The sequence below is a fragment of the Pongo pygmaeus genome, chromosome 7 (genome assembly GCF_028885625.2).
Source record: "Pongo pygmaeus isolate AG05252 chromosome 7, NHGRI_mPonPyg2-v2.0_pri, whole genome shotgun sequence".
NCBI classification, from domain to species: Eukaryota; Metazoa; Chordata; class Mammalia; order Primates; family Hominidae; genus Pongo; species Pongo pygmaeus.
This window is the reverse complement of record NC_072380.2, coordinates 86,186,055-86,201,039: the sequence shown is the minus strand read 5'-3', so window position 1 is coordinate 86,201,039 and position 14,985 is coordinate 86,186,055. Positions and strand designations below refer to the sequence as shown.

The 14,985-nt window shown below is 41.6% G+C and overlaps 1 protein-coding gene across 1 annotated transcript in view; it reads right to left on the bottom strand.

The window, feature by feature from the left end:
* Positions 1-3,847: 3,847 nt before the first annotated feature.
* LY96 (lymphocyte antigen 96) overlaps positions 3,848-14,985 on the bottom strand; it is a 45,809-nt gene continuing 34,671 nt past the window's right edge. The window contains exons 4-5 of the mRNA XM_054499603.2: positions 6,082-6,134; positions 3,848-3,970 (exon numbers count right to left, since the gene is read on the bottom strand). Coding sequence (XP_054355578.1) covers positions 3,872-3,970; positions 6,082-6,134 — 152 coding nt within the window. The 3' untranslated portion in view covers positions 3,848-3,871. The remainder of the gene's footprint in view (positions 3,971-6,081; positions 6,135-14,985) is intronic.

The following is a 14,985-nucleotide window of genomic DNA, read 5'->3' as shown; positions in this document are numbered from 1 at the left end:
GGGGTGTTCCACTTGGCATTTTATAGGGAGAGTCGGGCAGTCTCCTTCTCAGGATAAACACTAGGCTGGTTGTTCTCTCAGGAATCACCTCCTGTGTATTTGGATCACATATATTCACCAGCAATTGTTTAATATTGAGCTGTGGGTCCTGCATCAACCCAATCAAGCTCTTTCATTCTGTAGCATTTAACATTAAGGATTCTATCCTTATAGTAGTTATTTTTACAATGTATTGTGTAGCAGGATGAGCCGCAGACAAGAAACCCTCAAACACCAAGTTGTGGAAGGAAAGGGCTTTATTCAGCTGGGAGCACGAGGCAGACTCACGTCTCCAAAAACCGAGCTCTCCAAGTGAGCAATTCCTGTCCCTTTTAAGGGCTTACAGCTCTAAGGGGGTCCACGTAAGAGGGTCATGATTGATTGAGCAGGCAGGGGGTACATGACAGGGGGCTGCATGCACAGGTAATCAGAACACAACAGAACAGGACAGGGATTTTCACGCTTTTCCATACAATGTCTGGAATCGGTCAAGGGTTGATCTTTAACTACCAGGCCCAGTGCGTGGCACGCTGGGCTGTCTGCCTGTGGATTTCATTTCTGCCTTTTAGTTTTTACTTCTTCTTCCTTTGGAGGCAGAAATTGGGCATAAGACAATATGAGGGGTGGTCTCCTCCCTTAATTGTAGTAAAGGTTTCTCAGGGAGATGATGATACCAATCTACAAAATGGAACAATTCCTTTACACGATACTCTGTGGCTTTTCGGGTTTTTTGTTTGGCTGGTTGGTTGTTTTTTTGTTTTGTTTTGTTTTGTTTTTTGAGACAGGATCTTGCTCTGCCACCCACGCTGGAGTGCAGTGGCACAATTTCGGCTCACTGCAACCTCCGTCTCCCAGGTGCAAGAGATTCTCACACCTCAGCATCCAAAGTAGCTGGGATTATAAGCGTGCGCCACCACTACCAGATAATTTTTGTATTTTTAGTAGAGATGAGGGTTTCACCATGTTGGCCAGGCTAGTCTGGAACTCCTGACCTCAGGTGACCCACCCACCTCGGCCTCCCAAAGTGGTGCGATTACAGGCAGAAGCCACCATGCCTGGCTACCCTCTGGTTTTAATGGTTGCTTCATTTTGCCCTTCCTCCACATTGACTGTCTTCTTGGTAACCACAGGTCTCAGAGGTAACTTTGTTGCCCGGGCTCAGTTTTTCTCTTTATCCATTTAGTCTTATCTGTGTAATTTTTCCTTTACTCTAAAGCAATTCTTAAATAGTCACTTAACTGAAAAAAATTACTTTTTTTTTTTCTCACTCTGTCGCCCAGGCTGGAGTGCAGTAGTGGCATGATCTCAGCTCACCGCAACCTCCGCCTCCTGGGTTCAAACAATTCTCTTGCCTCAGCCTCAGCCTCCTGAGTAGCTGGGACTACAGGTGCCCACCACCACACCCGGCTAATTTTTGTATTTTCAGTAGAGACGGGGTTTCACCATACTGGCCAGGCTGCTCTCGAACTCCTAACCTTGTGATCCACCCGCTTTGGATTCCCAAAGTGCTGGGATTACAGGTGTGAGCCACCACACCCAGCAAAACTACATGTTCTTTAGCAAAAAACACAACCTTGTGTCTTTTTGTTTTTTGTTTTTTTGGAGCAGAGGTTTAATAGGCAGAAGAGAAAAGAAAGAGAAATAGTCTCCAAGCGGAAAAGACCAGCAGGCGGCATATACTCCGGATTTTACACAGAGAGGATGAGAGATATGGTGGTCGTGGACAGGAAAGGAGGAAATTACAATAGGAAAGGTGGAGATCCTATTACTGACACCCTATCAGGTGGTCAGAAGCTGGGGTCAGTCCAGAAGCCTTTGGATGACACCAGGGGTAGCCCCAGCCAGAAATCCTCAGTTGCTCCAAAACCTCTTCCAGCCCCATGCAACAGCTAAGTCCTCTCTAAAAGTAAGCCGGTTCAAACAGGGCCAATATGCCCAGCAACCCATGGGTACTCAGGGATTCTCCATGTTCTCTCCAGAAAGCCTGTCCTCCAAGTCTTATAAGGCTGGCAGCCATGCTAATCATTTTTAAATGGCTGAAGGTGGCCCAGTAGTTGGTTTGATTTGGTTCTTAAATGGAGGCTGACAGCCTTGAAATGAAAGGACAGAGTTGGAGTCTGCTCCTCTGCTCACCGTTTCAATGAATGTTGTACTTTGGTATCCCAGATGAACCTCCAATATGAAGCTGCTACGTTGTCTGGAGTATAAACCCAGGGTTTATCATCTTGCACCAGGAAAACTTAGGACACAAACACACACGAGGAGTTTAGGAGTGGAGGTTTAGTAGGCAGAAGAGAAGAGAAAGAGAAACAGCTTTCTCTATATAGACAGAGGGGTCTCCAACAGAAAAGACCCCATCCTTTTGTTTTTATAAACTTCACCAAAAACACCTCTGTCGCCAGGCTGGAGTGCAGTGGCACAATCTTGGCTCACTACAACCTCTGCCTCCCGGGTTCAAGTGATTCTCCTGCCTCAGCCTTCAGAGTAGCTGGGATTACAGGCGCATGCCACCAGGCCCAGCTAATTTCTGTATTTTTAGAAGAGACAGGATTTCGCCATGTTGGCCAGGCTGGTCTCAAACTCCTGACCTCAGGTGATCCGCCTGCCTCAGCCTCCCAAAGTGATGGGATTACAGGTGTGAGCCACTGCACCCAGCCTTTTTAATGTAAATTCTTGGTAAACAACGCAGAAACTCCCTCTTCTTTCCCTTTAAAAACTCTCTTGTAACTGCTGCTAATTTATGGAGTATATATTCAGGGCAACTCAAGTTGCCATGCTCCCAGGATGCAGTCCTCAAGCTTGGCCCAAATAAACTCTCTACTTACACTAATTCTGTCTCAGCTTCTTCCTTTTAGGTCAACGCTGCTGTATTAGTCCATTCTCACGCTACTATGAAGAAATACCCAAGACTGGGTAATCTATAAAGGAAAGAGGTTTAGGCTGGGCACGGTGGCTCATGCCTGTAATCCCAGCACTTTGGGAGGCTGATCACCTGAGGTCAGGAGTTCAAGACCAGCCTGACCAATATGGTGAAACCCCATCGCTACTAAAAATACAAAAATTAGCCAGGTGTGATGGCAGGCGCCTGTAATCCCAGCTACTTGGGAGGCTGAGGCAGAAGAATCACTTGAACCTGGAAGGCAGAGGTTGCAGTGAGTTGAGATGGCGCCACTGCACTCCAGCCTGGGTGACAGAATGAGACTCCATCTCAAAACAATAAATAAAATAAAGGAAAGAGGTTTAACTGACTCACGGCTCTGCGGGGCTGAGGAGGCCTCAGGAAACAATCGTGGCAGAAGGGGAAGCAAACGCATCCTTCTTCGTATGGTAGCAGGAAGGTGAAGTGCAGAGCAAAAGGGTGGGTGGGGAAGGCTCCTTATAAAACCATCAGATCTCATGAGAACTCATTCACTATCAGGAGAACAGCATGGAGGTAACTGCCCCCATGATTCAAATACCTCCCACTGGGTCCCCCACGACATGTGGGGATTATGGGAACTACAATTCAAGATGAGATTTCAATGGGGACACAGCCAAACCATATCAATTACTTACCCTACCTTGCCCATTGCTTCCTATGGAAAACATAATAAACACTCTTGCCCACATTTTTCCCCTCCCTCCACGTTCTCACAGACACTGGTGCTTCCCCAGGTGGCTCTGCATGGTGCACCATGCCTCCGTTTCCTAGAGATCTGTGAGGATAAGCTTCTTTCTTCATGACAGTCATTTCTGTGTCTTCCTATCCTACCATATCTGATTAAAACAAATCCTGGGTACCCTTAAAACAGGAACAATACCTTTAAAATTTTTTTTAAATACTCAATTTATTCTAATTTGAATTAGGTTGGTGTAGGATGACAAACTCCAAGCAAAAGAGCATTTCTTCTGGGCTCCCAGAAATAGCTTCAACAACACATTTGTATTTTCCCTAAAATGAAGTATAAGAAATACAAGTAATACAAAATGTTAGATGCTACTATTTCAGAGGCTTTGTAAGAACTTTCTCTTACTCGCAGAAAGCCATTTAAATTGGATTGATTTTATTAGTTTTCCAATGAGACGAAATTTTCCATGTCTTTGAATTAAATGAGCATAAAGCCCATTTATTTCCCAATTATAAGATTATGTTATTTTTAAAAACTAACCTGAGGTTTTGAAATATTAGATATTAGTTTATAACAAAATAATGAAAGAATATGCATTATTAAATTTTATTTTAAAATGGTCACCAAAAGTAAAACGCATAAAATTTCATTACTAGATATGTCACGCAAATATCTAAAATCACAATGGTATTATTCATTGAGGCAGCAATTATTTTTACAAAGGCATGGATGACCAGACTAAGTTGCCAAAAAAATCTTGAACAAAATAAGTCTGTAATTTATGTGATTTTTATTCTCCTAAACAATGTTCACATTATATTTACATGAATAGTTATAGAGATTTACTGGCTTATACACAGTGGTCATCCAGTGCTTTCATCTGAAGACTGTTCAGCAGATTAGTAATGAGCACTTGCATTCAAATTACTTTTGCCCATGTATGTTAGAGGGAAAAAAATGAAGTGGAAAAAAATGCTATCTTTTGTGCAATTTTTCCATAGTCTACAGAAAGAAAAAATACCAAAAGACCTAATACTAAGACTGGGTGCGGTGGCTCACACCTATAATCCCAGCAGTTTGGGAGGCCAAGGCCAGGTCTCACTAACAACTGTTTCAGTACTGACTGAGTGGTTAAGTTAAATATTTAAAGCCAGCGCCCTTATGCAAAGGATGGGATGTAACAAAAGCCCATCAGGAGTTTTGCCCAGCCCTTTCCTTTAAGACTTTCTTAAAGCATAACAAAATAACTAAGAAATTCTTAATAGGACCCATTTAGGATCAATCAAGTTTTACTGTGGGTCCGAAGAAACTCCCCAGGCTTCCACAACCAAGTTTACTGGGGGTCTGAAGGAACCCCTCAAACCTCCATGATTTAACAGGAGACAAGATAAAGGTAATCACCCCAGCACCCAGACCCATTTAGATTAAGTAGTTACTGAGGCTCCAGAGGAAGGTCTTCAGAACTCAAATCTTAGTTATAGATTAAAAGAAGTTCATCACTTGTGTCTTCAGATGAATGCACATTTACACATAGACATATACCTTAGAATGTATATAAGCTCTGAAAACTTTGTAATTTTGAGTTGGTCTGGCGATAATTTCCAGACCTTCTCCCTGTAACCAGTTACAGAAATAAAAGCTCTCTTCCTCCCCGGTTCATCTGCATCTTGTTATTGGGCTGCAAGAAATGGCAGCCCGACCCTCAGTTTGGTCCAGGAAAAAAGGTAGGTGGATCACATGAGGCCAGGAGTTTGAGACCAGCCTGGGCAACATGGTGAAACCCCATCTCTACTAAAAATAAAAAAATTAGCTGGGCATGGTGGCATGTGCCTGTAATCCCAGCTGCTCGGGTGCCTGAGGCACAGAATCACCTGAACCTGGGAGGCGGAAGTTGCAGTGAGCCCAGAACACACTTCACTCCAGCCTGGGCAACAGAGCAAGACTCAGTTAAAAAAAAAAAAAAGCTAATTCTAAATAAAAGTAAAAGAAAAAACCCTGAACATCTTAATCTTGAATTGCTATTCATGAAATTGTCAGCTGGGCACAACTGCCCATACTTGTAATCCCAGCACTTTGGGAGGCTAAGCGGAGTGGATCACTTGAGCTCAGGAGTTCAAGACCAACCTGGGCAACATGGTGAAACCGCGTCTCTTCCAAAAGTACAAAACATTAGCTGGCATTGTGGCGTGTACATGTAGTCCCAGCTAGTCAGGAGGCTAAGTAAGGCAGGAGGATTGCTTGGGGTGGGGTTGGCGGGTGGAGGTTGCAGTGAGCAGAGATCGTGCCACTGCACTCCAGCCTGGGTGACAGACTGAGATCCCATTTAAAAAAAAAAAAAAAAAAGAAGAAGAAGTTGTGAATTGCTTGTTTCAAATGCTTAACATGTCTATTACTGCTAAAGGTTAGACAGTACAAAATAAATATTGAACAATACCTTAGAAAATTTTATTCCCTTGAAGGAGAATGATACTGTTGTATTCACAGTCTCTGCAAACAAAATATAAAATACAAAACGTTATTGGTCACGGTTAGGTGATTTTTTTCTTGGTAGCATGGAGTATAACTTTATGGCATACACTTAACTACTGACAGAGGCAGTCCCAAGCAAAACTGTAGAAAAGTAATGAACCTTTTATACCCTGGCTGCTGTTCTCCTGTGGCTTCCTTTCTCCGCCCCTAGAGCCTCTCTGTACACCTGCCCCTACCTTATCCCTTAGGGGACACAAACTATTAAGACCTGCTGGTCTCAATAATTAATAAACGATGAACAAGCTAGTGCTAATATGCTTCAGATCAAGTTACATATGTGCATTGTAAACTAGTTTTCAGAGATATTGATGCACATTAAGCTGGGTATAATAGAGAACAATCTTGCCAAAGACAGATGAGATATTTTGGAGGCAGCCAGAATACTGAAGCTCCTCCCAATTACACCACGGAGAAGCTCAAGTTAGCTTCTGTTTAAGTGCATAGCCATGGGCCTGGCCCCACACAAGCTGTGGAGCACAGAGTCAAAAGTGCAGGAAAATCCACATCCTACTGTTCCAGTCAGAACAAAGTAGTGAATGTGGTGGGGTAAAGATAGAAATGTATGTTTTGAATCTCAAACAAAAGAAACAGTGGCCAAAAATATTTTTAATATAAATAGTTAAATCAAAAACCATAATATTATTCTCAGAAGTAAGTAAATAATGTCTGCATGTATACTTCTAGTCTCACAAATAAGCATTCATTTATTTACTTCTGGGTGTATCCTTTTTCTGCTTTTGTTTGTTTGTTTGTTTTGAGATGGAGTCTCACTCTGTTGCCCAGGCTGGAGTACAATGGCGTGATCTCAGCTCACTGCAACCTCTGCCTCACGGGTTCAAGAGATTCTCCTGCCTCGGCTTCCTGAGTAGCTGAGATTACAGGCGCCTGCCACCACGCCCGATTAATTTTTGTATTTTTAGTAGAGACGGGGTTTCATCATGTTGACTAGGCTGGTCTCAAACTCCCGACTTCAGGCGATCCGCCCGCCTTGGCCTTTCAAAGTGCTGGGATTATAGGCATGAGCCACTGCGCCCGGCTGTTTTTCCTTTTCTTTTTGCTCTTTCTTTAAAGCAGATAAAGGGTGTATCTTTTTTTTTTTTTTTTTTTTTTGAGGCAGAGTCTCGCTCTGTTGCCCAAGCTGGAGTGCAGTGGCGCAATCTCGGCTCACTGCAAGCTCCGCCTCCTGGGTTCACGCCATTCTCCTGCCTCAGCCTCCCAGTAGCTGGGATTACAGACACCCACCACTATGCCTGGCGAATTTTTGTATTTTTAGTAGAGATAGAGTTTCTCTATGTTGGCCAAGCTGGTATTGAACTCCTAACCTCAGGTGATCTGCCTGCCTCGGCCTTCCAAAGTGCTGGGATTACAGACATGAGCCACCACACCTAGCCGGGTGTATCCTTACTAAAGGAGTTGATACCTGAGGTGTTTCTTGAGCTCAGTAAAGTGATCATGTCTTCATAATCTTATGATCTTTCATTCAAGGCCAATCCAATTCAAAATTTAACAGTTCAACAGCTACTTATTGAAAGCCTACTACCCAACAGGGCCTGGGAAGACAATGGTAGTACAACTCTGTCCCTTCTCTTGAAGAGCTAAAGTCTATTGGAGATATAGATATTTAAGAAACCATTCCAGCTGTGAGCGGTGGCTCACGCCTGTAATCACAACATTTTGGGAAGCCAAAGAGGGTAGATCCCTTGAGCTCAGAAGTTCAAGACCAGCCTGGGCAACATGGTGGAGCCTTATCTGTACAAAATATAAAAAAGAAAGATGGGTGTGGTGCTTGTGCCTATAATCCCAGTTACTCGAGAGGCTGGGGTGGGAGGATCACTTGATCCCAGTAGGTAGATACTACAGTGAGCTGTGTTCGTGCCACTTCACTCCAGCCTGGGTGACAGGGAGACCTTGTCTCAAAATAAATAAATTAATTAAATTAAATTAAAATTAAAATTTTTAAAAACCAAAAAAAGACCCCCAGAATGATAAGAAGAAACCATTGCAAATACAACATGCAATGGGAAAGATGCAGTAAGGATAAAGATAACATCTTTGTAAGAGTGATGGCTCTGGGGCCAGACGGCTTGGGTTTGAATCCCAGCTCCTCTACTTGGTGTGTAACTTTGGGCCAGTCACTTAATTTTTCTATGCCTCAGTAAAATGCTGGTGGGTGATAACACGTATCTCATAGGATTATTACAAGGGCTATACCAGTTAATACATGTTAAGTGCTAAGAACAATGCCTTATTTTTATTTTTTTATTATATAATAATAAATTATATATATATATTTTATATATATATAAAATATTATATAATAATTTTTATTATATTATATAATAAAAAATTTTTATTAATATTTAATAAGGACATAGCACTTATTAAATATTATTACCATTAAATGTTACTTATAACATTTAATATTATTCCTTCTCCCTTCTAGACCCTCCTTCCAATGGCATCTTGTGAATAATAACATATTCATACCTTGTGAATATTAATGCATTAATATATTAGTCATATACGTATATATTATATAATAATATAATAATAATAGGCTCTATCTCATTAACTTGCTTGTTTCTTTGAGAGTATTTGTCACAAATTGAATCATATTTCATTTTTCTGCTTTTTTTTATTTTATTACTTCATTAGGATCTTGTTTTCTCCACTAGTCTATAATCTCCATGAGGACAGGGGTTTTGCTTTGGATATTTTTGAATCTGGCTCCTAGCACCTAATTCTCAGTACCCAGCTTCAGGATCAACTATTAGGTTGGTGTAAAAGTAATTGCAGTTTTTGCCATGAAAAGTAATGCAATACATCATTACATAATTAAATACATAATTTGCAAGGCCCAGCACAAAATGACGATATGAGGCTGCTTATTCAAAAGATGGGGGAAACCTGTTAAAGTTACTAGAACATAAAACTTTTTCCTTTCTTCTGTGTGTTTCTCTCTCTAGACTTACCATAATGTTTTTATTGCAATTTAATATCATTTGTAATAAAGAGAACATTTTAAACTATTTGTATGAATTTCACTATTCATCTTTTTATAATACAATGCCAATTTTAAATGCAAATATTAAAGCATTTAACTTCAAGGTAGAATCACGGAGATTACATAATTTGTCTTTCCCTGCTCATCCCCAGAGGGTGCCTCGAGCTGGCCAGAGGAAACCAACACAAGCCAGAGGCAGGAAGTTTGAACGGAAAAAGAGAAGGTCCCCAAGACATGGAACAGCCTGAGGGAATGCCCCCTCAGCAAGCAGCATAGGTGAGTGCAGAAACACCCAGGGGCTCCTCCACGACTGGGGGCTCCTGTGCAAGCTTGGGCCTGAGAGTTGCCTGTCAAGGTCCTCCTTCCACGTTGCCAGATGCCCCATGCCCCAGTGAGAGGCAGGAAGTCCAAGCGAGTACCTTTCTTTCCCACAGGTCTTCCCACTGTTGAGAGTCAACAGTGACTCTCAATGCACTGCAACCTCCATGCAATACCTCCACACACTACCTGTTTTGGGGTGGGGCAGGGGATGGTGTGCCCAACTAGTCAGCTGCTGAACAGGGCTGTGGTGCTGCCAGCCCAGGTAGGGCAGCCACTGTCATGCCCACCCAAGATACTGCAGAGCACCCACACTGGATCCTGACCCTCCCTGTAGCCAGGATTTAACCAGGAGCAGAGAGTAGCAGGTTGCACTGGACAGAAGAGGGGAGGGGATCCCAGGGTGCCAGCAGGGAAGTGGGCAGCGGGAACCAAGAACCAGTCCAGGGAAGGTGGGTTCATACTCCATCATCTCATTAGATTTCACTTACACAAAACACACACTCAAAGATAAAATTATTAAGAATTTCAAGACTATGATCACAGGGCATTAAACCCCAAGCACGGGGCCCTTCTGTATATGGGGCCCTGGACTCTGGTCATAAAGCCAACTCTGTCAACTTTGTGTAAGGGGCAGGAGAGGAAGATGGATGAGACTTGAGGATTTGAGAAAGAAATTAAGAAGAACCACTAAACCAGGCGCAGTGGCTCACGCCTGTAATCCCAGCACTTTGGGAGGCCAAGGTGGGCTGATCATGAGGTGAGGAGTTCGAGACCAGCCTGGCCAACATGGGGAAACTCCATCTCTATTAAACATACAAAAAAATTTGTTGGTCATGGTGGCGTGCACCTGTAATCCCAGCTACTGGAGAGGCTGGGGCAGGAGAATCTCTTGAACCTGGGAGGCAGAGGTTGCGGTGAGCTGAGATTGCGCCATTGCACTTCAGCCTGGGCGACAGGGCGAGACCCCATCTCAAAAAAAAAGAAAAAAGAAAAAAAGAAAAAACCCTAGATTTCTATTAAGGGAGACTGTCCTAACACTTAGCAGTTCAGGTAGGTGGAAAGAGTTCTAACCTCTTCTGTTGGATAGACCCCTTTTTTTTTGTTTTTCAATTGTTTTGTCTGTCTTAGAAAGCTATCTTTTTTTTTTTTGGTTTTTCTTTTTTTGAGACTGGAGTCTCACTGTGTAGCCCAGGCTGGAGTGCAGTGGTGGGATCTTGGCTCACTGCAACCTCTGCCTTCATTCAAGTGATTCTCCTGCCTCAGCCTCCCGGGTGGTAGCTGGGAGTACAAACTTGTGCTACCACACCTGCCTACTTTTGTATTTTTAGTACAGACTGGGTTTCACCATGTACGCCAGGCTGGTCTGGAACTCCTGACCTCAAGTGATCTGCCTGCCTCCGCCTCCTAAAGTGCTGGGATTACAGATGTGAGCCACCATGCCTGCCAAGAAAGCTCATATCTTGCTCATACCTTCCATTCTTTTCTTTTTTTTTTAAATTATACTTTAAGTTCTAGGGTCCATGTGCACAGTGTGCAGATTTGTTACATATGTATACATGTGCCATGTTGGTTTGCTGCACCAATTAATTAGTCATTTACATTAGGTATTTCTCCTAATGCTATCCCTCCTCCAGCCCCCCACCCCATGACAGGCCCTGGTGTGTGATGTTCTCCACCCTGTGTCCAAGTGTTCTCATTGTTCAATTCCCATCTATGAGTGAGAATCTGCGGTGTTTGGTTTTCTGTCCTTACAATAGTTTGCTCAGAATGATGGTTTCCAGCTTCATCCATGTCCCTACAAAGGACATGAACTCATCCTTTTTTATGGCTGCATAGTATTCCATGGTGTATATGTGCCACATTTTCTTAATCCAGTCTATCATTGATGGACATTTGGGTTGGTTCCAAGTCTTTGCTGTTGTGAATAGTGCCACAATAAACATACGTGTGCATGTGTCTTCATAGTAGCATGATTTATAACCCTTTGGGTACATACCCAGTAATGGGATGGCTGGGTCAAATGGTATTTCTAGTTCTAGATCCTTGAGGAATTGCCACAATGTCTTCCACAATGGTTGAACTGGTTTATACTCCCACCAACAGTGTAAAAGCATTCCTATTTATCCACATCCTCTGCAGCACCTATTGTTTCTTGACTTTTTAATGATCGCCTTTCTAACCGGTGTGAGATGGTATCTCACTGTGGTTTTGATTTTCATTTCTCTGATGACCAGTGATAATGAGCATTTTTTCATGTGTCTCTTGGCTGCATAAATGTCTTCTTTTGAGAAGTGTCTGTTCATATCTTTTGCCCACTTTTTGATGGGGTTGTTTGATTTTTTCTTGTAAATTTGTTTAAGTTCTTTGTAGATTCTGGATATCAGCCCTTTGTCAGATGGGTAGATTGCAAAAATTTTCTCCCATTCTATAGGTTGCCTGTTCAATCTGATGACAGTTTCTTTTGTTATGCAGAAGCTCTTGAGTTTAATCAGATCCCATTTGTCTATTTTGGCTTTTGTTGACATTGTTTTTGGTGTTTTAGTCATAAAGTCCTCACCCATGCCTATGTCCTGAATCACATTGCCTAGGTTTTCTTATAGGGCTTTTATGGTTTTAGGTCTAACATTTAAGTCTTTAATCCATCTTGAATTAATTTTTGTATAAGATTTAAGGAAGGGATCCAGTTTCAGCTTTCTACATATGGCTAGCCAGTTTTCCCAGCACCATTTATTAAATAGGGAATCCTTTCCCCATTGCTTGTTTTTCTCAGGTTTGTCAAAGATCAAATGATTGTAGATGTGTGGTGTTATTTCTGAGGTCTCTGTTCTATTCCATTGGTCTATATCTCTGTTTTGGTAGCAGTACCATGCTGTTTTGGTTACTGTAGCCTTGTAGTATAGTTTGAAGTCAGGTAGCATGATGCCTCCAGCTTTGCTCTTTTGGTTTAGGATTGTCGTGGCAATGTGGGGTCTTTTTTGGTTCCATACGAACTTTAAAGTAGTTTTTCCAATTCTGTGAAGAAAGTCATTGGTAGCTTGATGAGGATGGCATTGAATCTATAAATTACCTTGGGAAGTATGGCCATTTTCACAATATTGATTCCTCCCATCCATGAGCATGGAATGTTCTTCCATTTGTTTGTGTCCTCTTTTATTTCGTTGAGCAGTGGTTTGTAATTCTCCTTGAAGAGGTCCTTCACAACCCTTGTAAGCTGGATTCCTAGGTGTTTTATTCTCTTTGTAGCAATTGTGAATGGGAGTTCATTCATGATTTGGCTCTCTGTTTGTCTGTTATTGGTGTATAGGAATGCTTGTGATTTTTGCACATTATTTTATATCCTGAGGCTTTGCTGAAGTTGCTTATCAGCTTAAGGAGATTTTGGGCTGAGACGATGGGGTTTTCCAAATATACAATCATGTCATCTGCAAACAGGGACAATTTGACTTCCTCTTTTCCTAATTGAATACCCTTTATTTCTTTCTCTTGCCTGATTGTCCTGGCCAGAACTTCCAACACTATGTTGAGTAGGAGTGGTGAGAGAGAGCATCCCTGTCTTGTGCCAGTTTTCAAAGGGAATGCTTCCAGTTTTTGCCCATTCAGTATGATATTGGCTGTTGGTTTGTCATAAATAGCTCTTATTATTTTGAGATACGTTCCATCAATACCTAGTTTATTGAGAGTTTGTAGCATGAAAGGCTGTTGAATTTTGTCGAAGGCCTTTTCTGCATCTAGTGACACAATTGTGTGATTTTTGTCTTTGATTTTGTTTATGTGATGGATTACGTATATTGATTTGTGTATGTTGAACCAGCCTTGCATCCCAAGGATGAAGCCAACTTGATCTTGGTGCATAAGCTTTTTGATGTGTTGCTGGATTCGGTTTGCCAGTATTTTATTGAGGATTTTCTCATCAATGTTCATTAGGAATATTGGTCTAAAATTCTCTTTTTTTGTTGTGTCTCTGCCAGGCTTTGGTATCAGGATGATGCTGGCCTCATAAAATGAGTTAGGGAGGATTCCCTCCTTTTCTATTGATTGGAATAGTTTCAGAAGGAATGGTACCAGCTCCTCTTTGTACCTCTGGTAGAATTTGGCTGTGAATCTGTCTGGTCCTGGACTTTTTTTGGGTGGTAGGCTATTAATTATTGCCTCAATTTCAGAACTTGTTATTGGTCTATTCAGGGATTCAAATTCTTCCTGGTTTAGTCTTGGGAGGGTGTATGTGTCCAGGAATTTATCCATTTCTTCTAAATTTTCTAGTTTATTTGCGTAGAGGTGTTTATACTATTCTCTGATGGTAGTTTGTATTTCTGTGGGATCAGTGGTGATATCCCCTTTATCATTTTTTATGGTGTCTATTTGATTCTTCTCTCTTTTCTTCTTTATTAGTCTTGCTAGCAGTCTATCTATTTTGTTAATCTTTTCAAAAAATCAGCTCCTGGATTCATTGATTTTTTGAAGGGTTTTTTTGTCTCTATCTCGTTCAATTCTGCTCTGATCTTAGTTATTTCTTTCCTTCTGCTAGCTTTTGAATGTGTTTGCTCTTGCTTCTCTAGTTCTTTTAATTGTGATGTTAGGGTGTCGATTTTAGATCTTTCCTGCTTTCTCTTGTGGGCATTTAGTGCTATAAATTTCCCTCTACACACTGCTTTAAATGTGTCCCAGAGATTCTGGTACGTTATGTCTTTGTTCTCATTGGTTTCAAAGAATATCTTTATTTCTGCCTTCATTTCGTTATGTACCCAGTAGTCACTCAGGAGCAGGTTGTTCAGTTTCCATGTAGTTGTGTAATTTTTAGTGAGTTTCTTAATCCTGAGTTCTAATTTGATTGCACTGTGGTCTGAAAGACAGTTTGTTGTGATTTCTGTTCTTTTACATTTGCTGAGGAGTGCTTTACTTCCAACTATGTGGTCAATTTTGGAATAAGTGCAGTGTGGTGCTGAGGAGAATGTACATTCTGTTGATTTGGGGTGGAGAGTTCTGTAGATGTCTATTAGGTCTGCTTCATGCAGAACTGAGTTCAAGTCCTGGATATCCTTGTTAACCTTCTGTCTCATTGATCTAATATTGACAGTGGAGTGTTAAAGTATCCCATTATTATTGTGTGGGAGTCTAAGTCTCTTTGTAGGTTTCTAAGGACTTGCTTTATGAATCTGGGTGTTCCTGTATTGGGTGCATATATATTTAGGATAGTTAGCTCTTCTTGTTGAATTGATCCCTTTACCTTTATGTAATTGTCTTCTTTGTTTCTTTTGATCTTTGTTGGTTTAAAGTCTGTTTTATCAGAGACTAGGATTGCAACCCCTGCTTTTTTTTTTTTTTTTTGCTTTCCATTTGCTTGGTAGATCTTCCTCCATCCCTTTATTTTGAGCCTATATGTGTCTCCGCATGTGAGATGGGTCTCCTGAATACAGCACACTGATAGGTCTTGACTCTTTATCCAACTTGCCAGTCTGTGTCTTTTAATTGGGGTATTTAGCCCAT